At 48.1% G+C, this 16529-nt stretch overlaps 1 protein-coding gene across 1 annotated transcript; it reads right to left on the reverse strand.

Annotated features, from left to right (window-relative positions):
* Positions 1-11937: 11937 nt before the first annotated feature.
* Positions 11938-13734, reverse strand: NKX2-8 (NK2 homeobox 8). Its single transcript, XM_063397342.1, has 2 exons — positions 13569-13734; positions 11938-12482 (listed from the first exon to the last, which is right to left on the reverse strand). Exons 1-2 carry the CDS (start codon positions 13732-13734, stop codon positions 11938-11940), a joined length of 711 nt encoding a protein of 236 aa, XP_063253412.1.
* Positions 13735-16529: the final 2795 nt, after the last annotated feature.

The raw sequence follows: 16529 nt of genomic DNA on the forward strand, positions 1-16529 counted from the left end.
AAATCTCCTTTAAATGTAATTTAAGACACATTTTACATAATATATTTTCTTAGATCTTGCATGCCTGCATGAAGAACTTCTTGACTCTGTAAGTGATTCTCTGATGAAAACAAACAAGGGCTGATGGTGACTAAAGTGCTCCTCAACACAAGAGCAGAGCTGCAGCCAGATTCTGCCACAGCCATTCTTGCATTAAGTAGTGACTTACTCTACAAGTAGGATTTTTAGTCTCAGCCTGAGCACTGCTGGTGAAAGGTGCTACTCAGCCTGAAAAAAGAACCTGCTTAACAAGAAGAAATACAAGCCAAAACAACAGCTTCTCCAATCACAATGGTTGAGTGGGAAGGTTAAGATTTAAGATGTGATGCTTGAGTTAGAATTTACCTTGGAAAGTGGAGTTAGATCATCTTTTCTGCAGTTTTCCTCAAAGCCATCCTGCTTCCTGCTCTGAAGATCTAGTCTGCAAAATTGGACTCAGAGCCACAGTGTTCAGCCCAGACCTATCAGTAGTATTGCTTGTGCACTGATTTACACTGACAAGAATAAAATCAGAAATGAATTAATCGTGTTGCTCAGCCTCCTGTATATCAGCATTCGATGTCACTCTGCCTTGAGCCTTCAGTGTGATTTAAACGTGCATTGCGCAAGGGCCTCCAGTCTTCATTAAAAGAGTCCTTATCTCAGCTAATTACTTGAACATTTCCAATGGCATGAGCTGCTCCAAGATTGGGTTTGTCTGGCTTTCAGCCTCCATTTTTGTTCTTTCTGCCTAGACTGGAGAGGGATGTCCTCTAGGAAGACTCAAGTATAGCTGATCCTGTGGATCAGCCCTATTACTGCAAAGGGTTCAGGAATAAAATCCCATATGTGTCTTTACATAACTGCTAGCATTATAACTCTATGTGTCTCTGGGAAGAGATCTTTATGATACAATGAAATGATGTTTCAGTCTTGTTTTTGTTAAGCTGAGCAGAGATAATGTTTCAAGCATTTTAGGTTTTTATTTTGGTCTTTCTTGGATTAGTTTGTGGTGCTTGTTTGCGTGTTCTCCTGCAGTGTATTTTGAAGATATGGATACAGCCAGTTGTGATCTAGCACTGATCTCAAGAGAAACAGAGATGGAACAAAATCACTTCCTTCCTCTGGCTTTCCAAATTGTTCTTCAAAATCCAATTATTACAGTATCCTTTTTCACCCTCTATTTGTATGTCAGTTTCCACTGAACTGATTTACTAGATCTCTCAGACTCTGCTTCCCAGCCATCTTTTCCCTATTCCTTCTGTAGGACCAGTATTTTTCAGTCCTTAATACACTGCTTTCTTGTGGCAGTATGGAAATGCATTTTTAAGGACCCATTTTTCAAAGGAACATGGACTGCACTTTATGGTTGCCTTTTTTACTCACATTCTTTCCTATACTTTGGGTGCCAGGGACGGGAAGGGAAATGGATGGCCCTTCTAGCTTCAACAAAGTGATAGATTAGCTCAGCCATCTTGCCATTGAATCATGGGTAGATGAGGAATGGTTTGAGTTGGGAAGGACCTTAAAGATCCTCTAGTTCAAACCTCCCTGCCACGGACAAGAACGTCTTCCACTGGACTGTGTTGCTCAGGGCCCCATTCAACCTAGTCTTGAACCTTTCCAGAGTTGAGACATCCATAGCTTCTCTGGGCAACCTGTTCCTGTGTCTTACCATGATATTGACAGGAGAGAGAAAAGATTTTCTGCCATGTGTGTATGTTTTAACTTGGGAAAAATAATGTGAAGAGCTGGAAAAATACAAAACATTGTGCAATTGACTTCTTAAGGAATCCCAGCCATGTTGTGCACTGAGGCAGAGATTTCATTAGAGAAATTCAGTGTGATCAGTCGCCTAAAGCTTATACAGTGTAAGTAAGCCCAAAGGGCTACCTAAACTCTGGAATGTCCTGGTGTTTGAAGGGTGAACTTTGCAAATAAAAAGACACTTAAATATATTTGTGTATGGAACAGCTGTTATTTATTTCTCCTAGGAAATGGCCTCTGGATAAGCATGAGACAGATCATGAGGTTTCCATTAAAGTTGAGCAAGTGCCTTACCTACCACTCTAGAAGTACAGGTCGATGCAGGAGCTTTTAGACTGTATATTTTGCCTTCCAATTACACCCCTAACAGTGTTGAGTACTGGCTTTCTGAAGTGTGCAGTGTCCAGCAACACTGCATCCTCAATGCATTTACTTGCTTCCTGTACAATTTTTCTTCTCTTTTGGCCGGTGAGGAAGGTTCTGATGGTTTATTGCCTCACATTTAGAAAGCTTCTACTCCCATGTGGAGCTGTTCCCCTGCTGACAGGCTTAGAAGCTGTTCTGCTGTAGATAAATACTGGTTCCATATATACACAGTAAACAAAACAACCAACCAACCAACTAAACAAATAAACAAACACCCCCCTCCCCAAACCAAACCAAACCAAACCAAAACCCCCCAAAACTCACATACAAACAACAACAGTAACAAAATGTTAAGATGAACTTATTTATTTTCATTATTTTTTTCAATCGCTTTTGTTTCTGATAGCAAAAGTTATCTGCATTGAAGTTAAGATCTGCTATTCTTTAATCCCCAGGAAAATGATTACTATAATTTAAGAAAATTATATTCTCCCTAATTAAGCTGTTTTCAGACAATTAAATTGCTTCCTGATTTTCATAATTGTCTCTTTGCTAAGATCTACCTCTTTCCTGATTAGCAAGGTGGGAAAAACCCTTTGCTTTTGCTCTGTACAATATTTAGCAGTTAGGAAACACATTTCAGCAAATATAATAAGTCAGACTTTTCTTCCACATGACCTACCCTATATTTGCTGCTCTGGCTTCACAAAGTCAGATCAAATAGCAGAGGGGCCAGAAGGGTGACCAGAAAAGTAGGAGCAAACCTGTTTTGGAGAGTCCTGTGATCTAACAAGCATGGGAGGCACCATACCCTGACAGGCTAGGATGACTCTCTCCATCACCCACAGCTTCCATGAGGTAAAGCCTTGGCTTCCCAACCAGCCCTGGTTAGTCAGCTGGATGTGCTGCCCACACTGCCTCTCTCTGCAGTGCAGCAGAGGAGCAGGTTGAGAAGATGTGTTTGAAAAATGCTAGTACCATGGCACTGCCTCACACTTACAGAGCACACAGAAATCACACTCTCAATGGCTGCATTCCTTATGCTGCTTTAGCCATTTCACCTGCACTTTTCTGTCCCTGTAGTGGTCACATTTGAGACTCCAAATCTCCCAAGAGCTGAACATGGCTACTCCATGACAACACACTTTTGCTTTCTCTCTTTCTCTCTGCATGTTCTTTCTTCCCTTTACTTTTTCTCTCCCTTCTTCTCTCTCTCTCTCTCTCTCTTTTTTTTTACACTAGGGCATTAGCTGTTAATATAAGCAGTCTAGCTCTTGTTGTAATGTACAAGTGTCCTAGGGGACTAGGTGTTACGGGGCTCTGGGAATGTTGTGTGGCTTTTGGCCTGTGACACATGCACAGTGAAAGTCCTGTGAATGTTTTCACATGGCTGCCCCTTCCTCTGCCCCTTCAAGGGTGCTGTTCCAACCAATCCAGAGAGTGAATACCCTGAAGTTGAGTTTTGAAGGGAAATATGTGGATGGGGAGTCACTGTTTCAAAGGATCTGTTGCTAATTTGGAATGCAGATACTGGCAAAGGGCTTTCTGGGAAATGAAGATTACATATTAGTCAAAGGCTGTGGACTAGAGCTATGTGCATTTGAAGGAGAGAAACATATATTAGGCAAACATCACTGTCAGGTGATGAATCAGGTCAAACCCTCAGCTGGGGATGGATGGATGGATGGATGGATGGATGGATGGATGGATGGATGGATGGATGGATGGATGGATAGATGATGTTCCTGCTGCTGTGGTGATGAGCACCAACTGAATATCTGGGTCATGATGCTTTGAAAGGTAGGGATAAAGATGAAGGGACCACAGCTAAACACATGAGGGGTAGATTATTTTATAGCAGGCCTTTGAAAATGTAGAATTCATCAACTTGTGATTTTCACAGGTCTGCCACTGTAATATTTTCAGTGTCCCAGTCCTTGAGGTCAAATGACGAAGTGACACCACATGCAAACACAAGCCATTTTAGCTCTCATTGAGCTGAACGATCTCTTCTGAAAAGGTAAAATAGATCAAACAACAAAATTGTTCCTCAAACAGAAACTGGGAGGCAAAAAGGTTATCCCTTTTTCTTTAAATCTCACGATTATTTATGTTGGCCTCATGGTTTTTGAGATATGACTCACTGATTTTTAATACTTGCATAGCATGGTCTGGAACACGTGGCACAGGCACATAAACATAAACACAAACACAGTAATATAGCCAGAAATATTCCTTCGTTTGTGTGGTGGGTTGACCTTGGCAGGATACCTGGTGGCCACCAAGCTGCTCTACCACTCTCCATCCCAGCCGAACAGGGGAGAGAAAATAAGACAGAAAACAATTTACAGGTTGAGATAAGGCAGTTTACTAAAGCAGAAGTTTGCATGCTCTTATGCAAAGAGGAAAAAAAAGTTTATTCTCTATTTCCTATCAATAAGGGATGTTCAGTCACTTCCTGAGAAACAAGGCTTCAGCACCTGTAGTGCTTGCTTCAGAAGGCAAACACTGTACATAACAAATGCCCCCCCATTCCTCCTCCTTCCCTTCACTTTTGTATCTGAGCTGATGTCACACGGTATGGTTTATCCCTCTGGTCACTTCAGATCAGCTGGCCTGGTTATGCCCCCTCCCAGGATCTGCCTGCTCCCAGTCCCTTGGTGGGGGAGAAAGTAGGGAGACACCACTGATGCTGTGCCAGCCCTGCCCAGTAGTAGCCAAAAAACTGGTGTGATATCCACACCTTTCCAGCTACCTTTCTAGCTGTCAGCACAGCACTGTGAGGGCTGCTGTGGGAAACACTAACTCCAGCTCAGCCGGACCAGCACAGTTAGAGATATTCATGTGAGTCTTAGATATCTCCTACAGTCTCCTCCTTTTTACATTTCCAATCAAAAAAAAAAAGAAGTCCTGAAAACAAATGGTTTCGCCTTCCTGATGTGAGAAGCTGCTTTGTCGCAATGTCGAAAGTCATTGTTATTATTAACTGCCTCTTTTGGCTTTCAAATTGTTCCATGAGGACTGATTTTATATTAGCTTCATTTCTCCATTAATAATTTTATGAGAGGAAGATTAATGGCAGTCAAAGAGAGGTTCTAGCACAGCCAGCACTGAAAGAAACACAGATGGCAGGGCAATAGTTAAGGAGCAGTAGTCCTGGGGGACTAAGAAGCATGAAAATGAGGGAAAGATGGAGCCATTTTGTCCATAGGGGGTTTTTTGGAGAGTCAAAGCTCTGCTCTCAGCCTCACTTTGGTTGTTCTCAGGAATGCTGACACTCATTTTCTTCAACTTTCTGCCTTTTTCACCTTGTGCTTTAACAGCCTGTCTCAAAGGGCGTTAATGAAGTACAAATAAGTTTTGTCTGTGGAAAAGAATCCTGCAGAAAATACCATGCGTTGGAAGCGATCCTTCCCAACACCTGCATGTCCCCTCCAAACCAAGGGCTGAGCTAGCTGGAATATGTTATGAGTGATACACAGATGATCAGTAAACTCTTTGCTTGGCATCCCTTTTTCATTATGCTGCCATTTTAGAGAAATGTTTTTATAGCCTCTGCTTGATTTTTCATCAGATCCCTTCCTCCCTGTGATTCCTCCCTTCCTGCTTCCTACAGAATGTGGCCAGCTGGTTACTGCTAAATTTAAACAAAGATGTGCTACTTGTAACTCTCTTTGCTTCATGCACACAATATTACTAGCCTAACTCATCTAGCAAGAAGTATTTCTATTTTGATGTGCACAGAAACTGTGAGCCCAGATGAAGGTCAATGAAGGCTGTTGCATAGATAGATCATGCTGACAGGGAGTGCTCTAACTGGTTGTTTGTTTTTTGGTTTTTTTTTTGCAGCAAAGTGCTGATTCAGTGGAATTGGGAAATTTGAGGGGTACATGTGAATAAAGTTCAATATGTGGGAGCTTGATGGGAACTCAAAATTGGCGGTCCAAGGGAAATCCACAGAGCACCTCCAGCATCCACCAGAGCAAAGCATGGCCCAGGTCTCCATCAGTGCTGTAATTCTGTCATGCTGACACACTATAAAACACCCAGCATCTTCTTTGAAATAGAAATCCTCCTTTCTCATCAGCTCTAATTACAACAGCATACCTTGTTTAAACAACCCGTAAAATAGGGCATCAACAAAGAAGTGACTCCTTGCATCTCTGGGATTCATGCAGCATCCAAGAGCTCAAACATCAAGGAGAAAACAGCAGGTAGTTTAACTCCCAAGATCTCTCCCCTGCTGTTGTTATCATTGACAATGAAGGCAGTGTTGTAAGTGCAGAGTGCAATGGACAATTCATGCACTTACCATATCTTGTGCTCTAGCTACAGGCGCGTGATTTTCTGAAGAAATGATGACAGGATCAAACATATTCTGGCAGATACTCACAAAATCAGAGCCCCTTTCACTCAGTAAATGACCGTAAAAATGCTTTGAAGATGACAATAAAAAGTTATTTAATCATGTTCAAAACAGAAGCACCTGCCAAGTCAATATGTCATTTTTTTTTACATGATTGGCTGATACAGTGACAATAGTGAAAAATGCAAAGTGATGCTGTTAGGAGCAGCTACTGGCCTGATTCCATAGTAGGCATAGCCTGATGGTGGAGAGAGAGAGCAAGGAAAGAGGAAAGAAAAAGCAAGACAGGCACACATACATTTCCTCGGCCTCCTGATTTTTCAACTCTTTTCTCAGCTGTTACAAAGTACCCTTGAAAACCTGGTCTGAAAATGTCCCTAGCAGCCCCCATTTTCTGTGAAGTCAGTGCTAGAGGGAGAAAAGATAGTGACCAAAAGGAGACCTAAGACACAGTGGATGATTTTCATGCTGCTGTAGCACAGAGGAAAACGTGCTAGGGAGAAGGGTGAGGATCTGGCCTTCTGCTGCCAGCATTGCCTCAGGGTATCTGCACACTGGTAGGTGGGTGCTGCTAGAAACAGAGTGTTACGTGCAGCTGGACACAGATTTTTCAAGCAGCCCAGGAGAGCCAGCAGCTGCCATCAGCAGTGTGCTCTGTGGGGCCACACCATGCAGCAAACAAGAGCCTGTACTGCTGCACAGCCTCACCCTATCCTTGCAACTGCATCCACTTCAAATTCAGCAACTCTTCTAGGCAAGCTGTTTACCTGGTGGCTGGTATACACAACTGTAACACTGAAGAGCTTTCTAGCTATACCTGGTGCAAACCCCTCTTTTTGATACTGATTGATGGGGTTCTTTCATGATTATTTGGAAGCAAAGTAGCCTAAGAGCGGTGATAATTTGCATTCTGGTATCTGAAGTCCACCAGGTATCAAAGGTAAATGTTCATACTTAAAGGCCAGAAAGGTCAGTTCTGACCAAGCACTGTCATCTCTAGTACACTATGAGCCATAGGGATCCCTGGAATTCATTCTTAGCACAAGGCACATATCTATGACTAAATGAGAACATTTTTACTGAAATATCTCATGTAATTATTTCAGAGTCAGGGATTTCATCACCAAATCCTGGTAAAAAGGCCTTATTTTTCTGCTAGTTAGGAATTGTGACAAATTTCAGAGTAGGTTTTGTCAAACAATTGAACCTCATTAAACTGTGCCAGCTGAACAGAAAGGCCTTTTATGCCCAAGATTATGTTTGCTGTGTGAGTGCTTTTGCTTCAATTTCTCCACCAGCCTCTTTGATAAGCTAGAATAGACAGGACACCTACCCCAACCTTCACTGCTCAGGATGATGGCCAAGCCTTCACCTTTCATGCAGTTCTTTGTTCATGGTAAGCTTTCTGGAAAGAGTTCACTACCTGGTGGCCAATATGCATGGGGCTGGTCCAATGCTCACTGTGTGAGGAAAAGGAATTTGCACTATTTAGGCTTTTGGAGAAAAGGCTGAGTATCATTACTAGGGCTCAGAAACTCCTATTCCCTGTATCTTAGCTGTTCTCATTTCTCAAGAAGCAGCAGCTATCAGGGACTCAAGTCCAGTAAGACACTACCTTAAACAATGAACTGCAACTTGTGAAGGTCACTGAGTACAGGGAGAGCCAGAACTGGGCTTCTCCACAAACAAAGTTGGACACGACCTGTTTCTGAAAGCAAAGTGAGCTCACTGTGATCCTGAAGCATCAGCTAGGCTCTCAGCAAGAGTGGGAGGCCTATTCCTGTCAAATGCTACGAGGCACAAGGGGACGAAATTCCAAAAGGTTCTACAGACATGACCTGCACTTAGTTAACAACACAGTCCAGATGGGTCACTAACCAAGACATACACACTGCAAGGCTGCCAGGAGCCTTTCCTAAGTAAGTGACAAGAGAATTTTGAGCATGGCAGAGCTCTGCTTCAGAGATGGTGTTTTTCATCTGTTGTAATTTTTAAAATTCATGTGTGTATATACAAGGACAAATGATGGATGCACATTGGCAGAGGTACACTCATCTGGTTCATGAAGTATCACAAAGAGGCTTGATCATATGCTCTTTCAAATTATTGTCCAAAAAATAGAGGCAATCTGGTGACTCGTTTTGATGTCTCAGTTCTAAGTTAACAAATATGTACCCGGGGGCTCCCCCTGAAACAGGGCTGGATCTTTACAAAGTCAATAGTTTATTTACTGACTAAGAATAAAGTGCCCAGGGATACATTTGAAGATGTTAGCAATGCTTTTCATTAGCTGAAGATGGTATTAGGTCTTGATCATGGTATGCTTATTCATTAGATTCAGTGAAATTCACAGGCCTGTTTACAGGGTGAAAGCAGCAATGAGACCTGGTGGGGAAAAAGAAAGAGAAAACAGAAGCTATGCATTCACCCCTTTGAGGAGGAGGCAAAAAAATCCAAACCAGCAACTGAAATGAATTTGTGCCCTATCAAAACACAAGTCAAAGTAACAGAAAATACACTGAAAGGTGCTGAGTTTCTCTTGCCCCGAAGCTGTTATCAATGGCATTTGTTAAGAAGTACCTCCTAGATACAGCTTAACCAGTGGCAAAGTTAACTATTTTCCTTGCTAAATGTGCTTAAAATTTAGACAGGAAAAAATAGTATTTTCAGTCCCACCCTACGCTCTTCACAAGACTTTTTCTTTACCGTAAGTCTCCATAGACTATTGAATTATGTCATTATTTAATACATTCTTCTTTCTACTTGGATGCATTAAATTAAGGGGGATGCTTGTCTCCATGCTTGAACATGACTCTACCATCCTCCCCGCATCCCTGCTGAGACGACTTCACTGATCCTGCAGGAGCACCTGGTTAGCCTTTTCCAGTGCCCGGGAATTGCCCCTTTCCCACTCCCTGGACTTGGTAAAATGCAACACTCACAAAATGCACGGGTTTTGTGAAGTAACCCACACCAGGTGACATTGCAGCGAGTTGTCAGAGAAAATCACCACAAACTGGGATTGGGAAGGACATCCTCTGTCGTTACCTGGATGTACAATAGCTCATAAAAGCAGTAATTTAAGGAAGCCCTCCTATTTTACAGAGCCTTCCTCTGGCCTTGTGTGGACTCGTAGACAGAACAGCAGCTCAGATGAGTGCGAAGCCAGGGAAGGACCCTTCCGTGCCTGCAAACACTGGGGAAGCTGACGAAGGGTAGGTTTGTGCTGAGGAGGAGCAGTCTTGTCCCATTGTCTTTGTTTCCTTTTCTAATGACGTTACCACACTATTTCCACAGATGATCCTGCTGCATTGCTGGGTAGTAAAGGGTTAAAATGGAGGGCAGCATCTGTACTTTTAGAACTACATGTGACAAAGTCCATTGCTTGAAGTCTAGGTCCTTTCTCCCCCGCCGCCCCCCCGCGCCTCCCCTGCTTCCAGTAATCATTTATTATAGAGGGGTTTTATGATACAAATTTGATAATCTCCCATACACATTGGCACTGTTCTAATTGGAGTTGTAAGCCCATAAAATTCAAGCCCTTTGTTTTCATGAAGGCCACAAGGTTTTAAAAGATGCTATTGTACCACCTAAAACCCATAAAATTGTCACTAGGGACTGATTAAACAGTCCTGAATTGAAACAGTGCGGATTTTGTCTAGGTCCTTTTCATGCACAACAATGCTCTTTTCAACCTCCAAGACAAAAGGAGGTTTAAGGAGCGATTCCCTGGGAGATTCTTCTAAGATAACCCCATCCATATGGGAGACAAGGTGGCCAGCAGCTGAGACGGAAAAAAAAAAAAAAGAGATTTTGGATGGCAGGAGAAAAAATAAAGGGAAAGGGGCAGGGGAACGACAACAACAATCAAAAATCAAAACTCACCAATCAACCAAGCAATAAAACCAAACCCAGGTGACACAGTAGGTCTGTTTCCCCAGGTTCTTCCCGCACAGCCCAGAGGTCTGATCCGCTCTGCGCCTCCGTCTTGGCACACGGCCCCTGTCCAAGCAGGGAAGGGGATGGAGGTGGACGACTGGCGTCCCTTCGTTCTCCCCAGCCTGTCCTGCACTGTAGCTGGGTCTGATCCTCCCGCACCGAGAACAGAGGCCCAGGTGGAGAACAAGCAGCCCAGGTGGAGGGTGCGAAGCCCTGGGTAAGGTAGGGCTGGGAGGAGAGCGAGGCCATTCTGGCGAGAGAGGCGGCCAAAATCACCCACGGAAACCGGAGTGTGCTTTTGGTCGCCTCCTCATCCCCGATGACTGCACCTCCCAGTCACTCTCCGTGGGCTCCCTGGGATGTGCATGCAGCACACCACATCCCAGGGGCATACCTCGTCCAAAATTATCCTCTTCCTGGGAATAAATTAAAAAATATATAACAAAATCCCCACTCAAATATCTTCTGCGGATCCCTTTCCGGCGACACATTTTCCTCGGCGGCCAAATTGTCTGCATCAGTCCCCGTGGGGTCTTTGCCCCAAACATTCCCTCCGCATTCTTGATCCGCAGGTGCCGTCGGAAGGATGGAAGCAGCCTGTCTAGTCCTTATTTCAGGGACCTGGGTTTGGCTTTGTAGGGGATTTTAGGGCTTTTCTCTCACTGGCGATTGGCAGAAATATATGTGATTATTTTCCCCCAAAGTAATAAAATCGATAGTTTATAAAATAGTTTCAAAACATTATTTCCTTGGTTATCCTTCCCCAGTCGAAATTTGGAACAGTTTCAAGCTAATGGAAAGATTGGCTTAATTCTGGATCCTGCCTTAGGGGCTCTATGGAAGACATGGCCGCTTAAAACGCAAAGTCTTGAGGAGCGAGAGTCTCCAGAGCGGGAGACTCCGGGCTCACGCTTCCCATAGGAGTTATCACCGCGTTTACAGTGAGATACTTGCAGCCAAATTTATTTGCCGTTTAGCGGCTCATATGGATAAAATAAACGAAGTTGAAAGTCAGATTCTACTGGGGCTATCGAGACAAGTATTTAAGATTTTATGGCACAGGAAGCAACCCTACGAATCAGTCCCAATCGTCAAAACTACACTTCTCCTCCGGGAAAAATTTATTTGCCAAAAATCATTTTATTAGTCACTGGAAGAGTCAGCTATTTCAAAATACACTAGGTCGCTAGGATGATCATTAATTTTTAACAGGGAATCTCTCGAATGGGAGGAGGAGGGCAGGTTTTGCAAAATTCGCGCCTCACGCAGCATCCTCGCCCTCGGGTGAGGCCGGCGTAGGGAGCGTGGCCCCGGCCAGCCTGGTCCCGGCCTGCCGCCGCCCCGGGGCCGCGCTCCGCCGCCCGGCCCGCCCTGCCCGCCCGCGCCGAGCCCCGGCTCCTTCCCCGCGCCGCAGCCGGGGCTGGGGCGGGCAGCCCCGCTGCCTTGGCATGAGTCCGGCCCCAGAGGGCTGAGTGCCGCTGTCACCATCCCCAGGAGACCACGGCGGGGTGCGCTAAGTGCTGGTACGGGGGGAAGACGCCGAGGGCGGCGGCGGGCGGGCAGGCTCGGTAGCCCTGCAGGGCCAAGGCGGCCTGGGCGCTGCACCCCGCCAGGGCGCAGCCCAGCTTGGGGCGCGCTGCGGGCGCCGGTGGGCTGGCGGTGCAGCCGCGGCAGGGCTCCCCGTCCCGCACCAGCACCGGCACCACCACCCGGCGCAGCAGGGCGGGCGGGCGCGCCTGGGGGCTGCCGGGGCCCTCGCTCCGCGCCCGCTTCATCTTGTAGCGGTGGTTCTGGAACCAGATCTTCACCTGTGTGGGGGTGAGGCTGAGCAGCCGCGCCAGCTGCTCCCGCTCCGGCGCCGAAAGGTATCGCTGCTGCCGAAACCGCCGCTCCAGCTCCAGCGTCTGCGCCTTGGAGAAGAGCACCCGCCGCTTCTTCTTCTTCTCCTCGGCCTCCGAGCCGCGGGCGGGGAGCGACCTTTGGGTGGAGTCGGGCAAGCTCATCTCCGGGCCGCTCTCGTCGGAAGCTGGGGACAGCGAGGGGGTTAGAGAGAGGGAGCAGCCGGGGCCCGGGAGCGGGGCAGGCATCGAGGAGGCCGCCGAGAGCTGAAACGCCTCTCGTAGGAAGAGCCCCGGTTGTCTACCGGGCCGGATTAATCCCAACAGTCAACGAGAGATATGAGCTAACCCCACGAATACATTAAACCTAGCCCACGGCACGGAGCCGGCTGTCCTCCCGCGGAGGACCCTCTTCTCCCCGCGGGAATCCCCTCAGGAGCCGCGCACAGCCCGAGGATTGCGGGCTGCCAGCCCTTGTGTTCCCTGGGAACTGAAGCAGAATATGGGGCTGCCCGGTCCTTTCATAACTGCTTTTCACTCTCCGCTCCATTACCTTAATGTCTAACTTATCCCGGTGGTGTTCCCGCACCCATGCAAGGGACCATCTCCCCCTTCGCACACACAGGTGTACAACGAACGCCGTTCAAGTGCGGCACCATTTCTGTGTGCGAGGCGCTACCAGTGCGCTCACAGCTGGGTCTGCCATCCACAGCCCGCCCGCCGCCGCGGCAGGTGCGCGGATGTCGGGAGGCGCGCAGGGCGCACCGCGGCGGCTCGGGGAGCCAGGCGAGGGGAGTGCTCCGCTTTCCCCCGCGGAGCGTGGCGTGGCCTCAAACCCTTCAGCACAAAAAACAGGATTTCTTGCAACAGTGAAACGGCGGTAAAAAAATAATCCTGGTAATGGGCTTCAACGATAAACTCACAGAGAGAGGGGGACACAGCCTGAGATTTTGGGTTCTGCCGTAGCTGGGAACATGCACAGACCTACCAAAAATAAAACAAACAAACAACCCCAAAACCTCCCAAAATAACCCACAACAATACCCAAAAAACACCAAACCCTCTTTTCTGTCTCAAGATCGTGGCCGGGGCATTTTTGCTGTTTCGTTGTTGCGATTCAGTAATATTTTATAAAATTCCCAGCCTGGATTCCCCCGGTCCTGTAGGCTATGTACACTGTCAATTCGCTGCTTCGCATCTTCCTCGAAGGAATGGGGAAACAAATAAAAGATAATTGTGCGGAGATGGCGAATTCCTGTCCGTTTTATACTCACAGGGATAGTGATTTCTGTCTGTTTCTATCCACCCTCGATACGGCAAGCCGGTGTAGTTCTCCGCTGAGTGGTGATGGTCAGAGGCTTGCTTCACGCTATTAGCATCCTGCTCTGGTAAATCCAAAATGCTCCTCACTGTAAAACTGATCCTGCCAGATGTGGCCATGGTAGGTTGTGCACACCCCCGCCCCCCAAAAAAATAGCACCCCAAACCGAATCCCCTTCCTTAGAAGCTGCGAGGAAAGGACTGCCTTCAGTTACTGGGGAATCTCTCGGTTCAAGAGGACCTTCCTTTCCATCGCCACCTAACCCCAAATATTAGTGTCGTTTACAGAGGTGTCCTGTTTATATAAACAGTCCTCCCCACTGCAAACACTGCCTGCTTTCAAACCGTCCCTGTCTATAGGATGCTAAGTACCTGAATTAGTCAAGTGCTAAAGCCCTAATGGGAGTAGGTGTAGCCCCCCCTCCCGCCACCCCATGAGAGAATAACCCGTTACCTCCCAAAGACAGCAGGAAACAGGCGTCATCATTACATATTCTGTCTGATTAGCCAAAAGTGGGGACAGATAATGGTAATTGTTAGCAGTGAATAACATCTTGGGTGGCATGTGGATGACCAACAACCACCCCCCTCCATCCGCCACCGAAGCCACCAGCGTCCCTTCTATCCGCAGACAAAGTGAATCCTCCCAGGACATCCGCAGAGCATGCCGAGAGCCCCCTCCCCACTTCTCCCTCTTTATTTCCCCCCTCTCTTGCCTCTTGCTTTAAATCTGGAAGGAATTTAAATCGTTATTTGTTTTATTTGCGGGGCTGTTTGCAGTGCTACCTCAAATTCTCTTCTTCTTGTTAGCAGGTTTCCTACCCTCAACGGGACATTTTTCACACCTCGGCTGAGCTCTCGGCCGGGAAGCGTAGGGGGTGTATGCTTTAAGGAATGGGATCTCTGGGATAGGGGAGATTGCGTCTCCTGGGCATGGTAGATGGATCTCTTTTTCTCGAGAAAGATGATGGCGGGAGCTTGGCATACTCGGTCCATAAGAAAAGAGTCGGGAGGCTGGTAGGGGTAATATTCTTTTTATTATTATTGTTATTATTTAGATCACCAGTTTGCGTTGTACTAACCTAGGGAATATCCCCTCGGCCTGGGTGTGTGACTCAAACGACTCCAGCTGGGGAGAGGGGGAAAAGATCAAACACGGCGCCTCTATTTATCCGGGCCGTCCCTGCCTACCGCCGCTTCATCTGCCGAAAGAGGCAGCAAACGAGGCCGAGCACCGGCGCCCCCCGGGACGGCGGTGCTGACACCGTCTGGGCACGGTTCGGGGGCGGCCGGCGGCAGCTCCACGGGACAAGCAGCCTCTCTCAGCTCCACCTGCCCTCATCCTTTCACCGCGCGGCCCCGTCCCCACGCCAGGCTGCGGCCGGGCTTTGCCCAGCCTCGGTGGCCGAGGACTTGTAAGAAAATACGATACAGAAACAAGCAGTCCAGCACAGCCGCAGGGACAGGGCTCGGTGCCCACTGCAGGGCGGCGGTAGAAGTGACCGATGGGGGCGATGTTTCACGCGGGTCGCGCTGCGTGGGTCGAGCCGTGGGACCGCAGCGGGCGGAGGCGGGACACGCTCCCCGCCCGCCGCCGCCCCCTTCCCCACCGCTCCCCGCCGGTCTCACGGAAGGGACCGGCGGGGCCCTCGGAAAGCAGCGGGAGGAGAGTCCGGCTGGATGGAGCAAAGCCTGGAGGAAAGGAGACACCGAGGCTCTCCCCGTAGATGAGCTTTCCTTTGAACGAGGCTCTCACAGCTCATCCCCGACGGGGGAACGTCGCGGAACCCTGCGGCGATGCGCTGCAGGCCCGCAAAGGGAAGCTCACGCGGAGATACTCTCCTCCCGGCCGCTTTGTCGGTTCTAATTTCCCTGTCCAAACAGGCATCTATAAGCTATTGTGTATAGATTATATCTATCCAGCCCCTCTCTCGCCCCCCAGACCTGCTGCCCGCGTGCCCCCGGCCGCCCCCGACCCTCCCCGCCCTGGTCTGGGTGTCGCTTCTGGGAGCGGCTACAATTCTCGGGGAAAACGTCAATAGAGCAATAACGACAAGGCAGAGGTGAGATTTATATCGGCGAGATTTGTGGGCGAGATGAACGGGGCACAAGGCTTCATTTGGCCACCTTCCCGCATATTTCTTCGAGGCTGGACAGGCTCCATATAAACGATTCCCAGGCCGTGATTACTGCAGCCACCTATCAAGCGTGCCTGGTGACAGTAGTTATCTCCCAGCTCCGAGCACAGCCTCCCAGCCGTCCTGGGTGGTCGGAGCGAGGGGAGCACAAATACATGCCAACTGCTAGGCGGTGAACAAAAGGGAAATGTAGCCCTATGTCCCGGACCTGTTGGAAGCATTTGTTCCAGTCAAGATTTTGCATTTGTTCAGATCTGGAATAATAGGTGATTGACGCCTTCCCACAATGTGCTTTAACTCTCCGGGATAAATCGGAGCTTGTTCCTTGTTGTCATGGTTTTCAATAGGGTTCAATGGGATTGAACCACTATCGACTCTGCTTTACGTCTCCGGCAGCCCCGTCCATACAAATTTATTAGTTACGTCTTTTTAAATGAGATTAAATTGAAACGACGTGTCCATCCTCAGCGGATCGGCTACTCCCGCGGTCGCCCCCGTGTCCCCTTCGGCCCCGGCTGCCCGTGTCACCGGCGGGGCAGCCCGCGCCCGGCGGGGCTGGGGGCACGGCCCCCGGCCAGGTACAGCCACGCTCACCTGCCTGGGCCGGCCCGCAGCGCCGCCGCTGCCCCGCGCTCCCCAGAGCCCCGAGTATAAAAGGCGACCGAAAAGTGCTTATTAATATCTTGGCCCCACGGGCAAATATTTGCTGAATGCCTGCGCAGGAGAGTTTCGCGGGGGGGGGGGGGGGGGGGGTGTCCACTAGGGGAGGGGAGGGGG

The sequence above is a fragment of the Prinia subflava genome, chromosome 5, assembly GCF_021018805.1.
Source record: "Prinia subflava isolate CZ2003 ecotype Zambia chromosome 5, Cam_Psub_1.2, whole genome shotgun sequence".
NCBI classification, from domain to species: domain Eukaryota; kingdom Metazoa; phylum Chordata; class Aves; order Passeriformes; family Cisticolidae; genus Prinia; species Prinia subflava.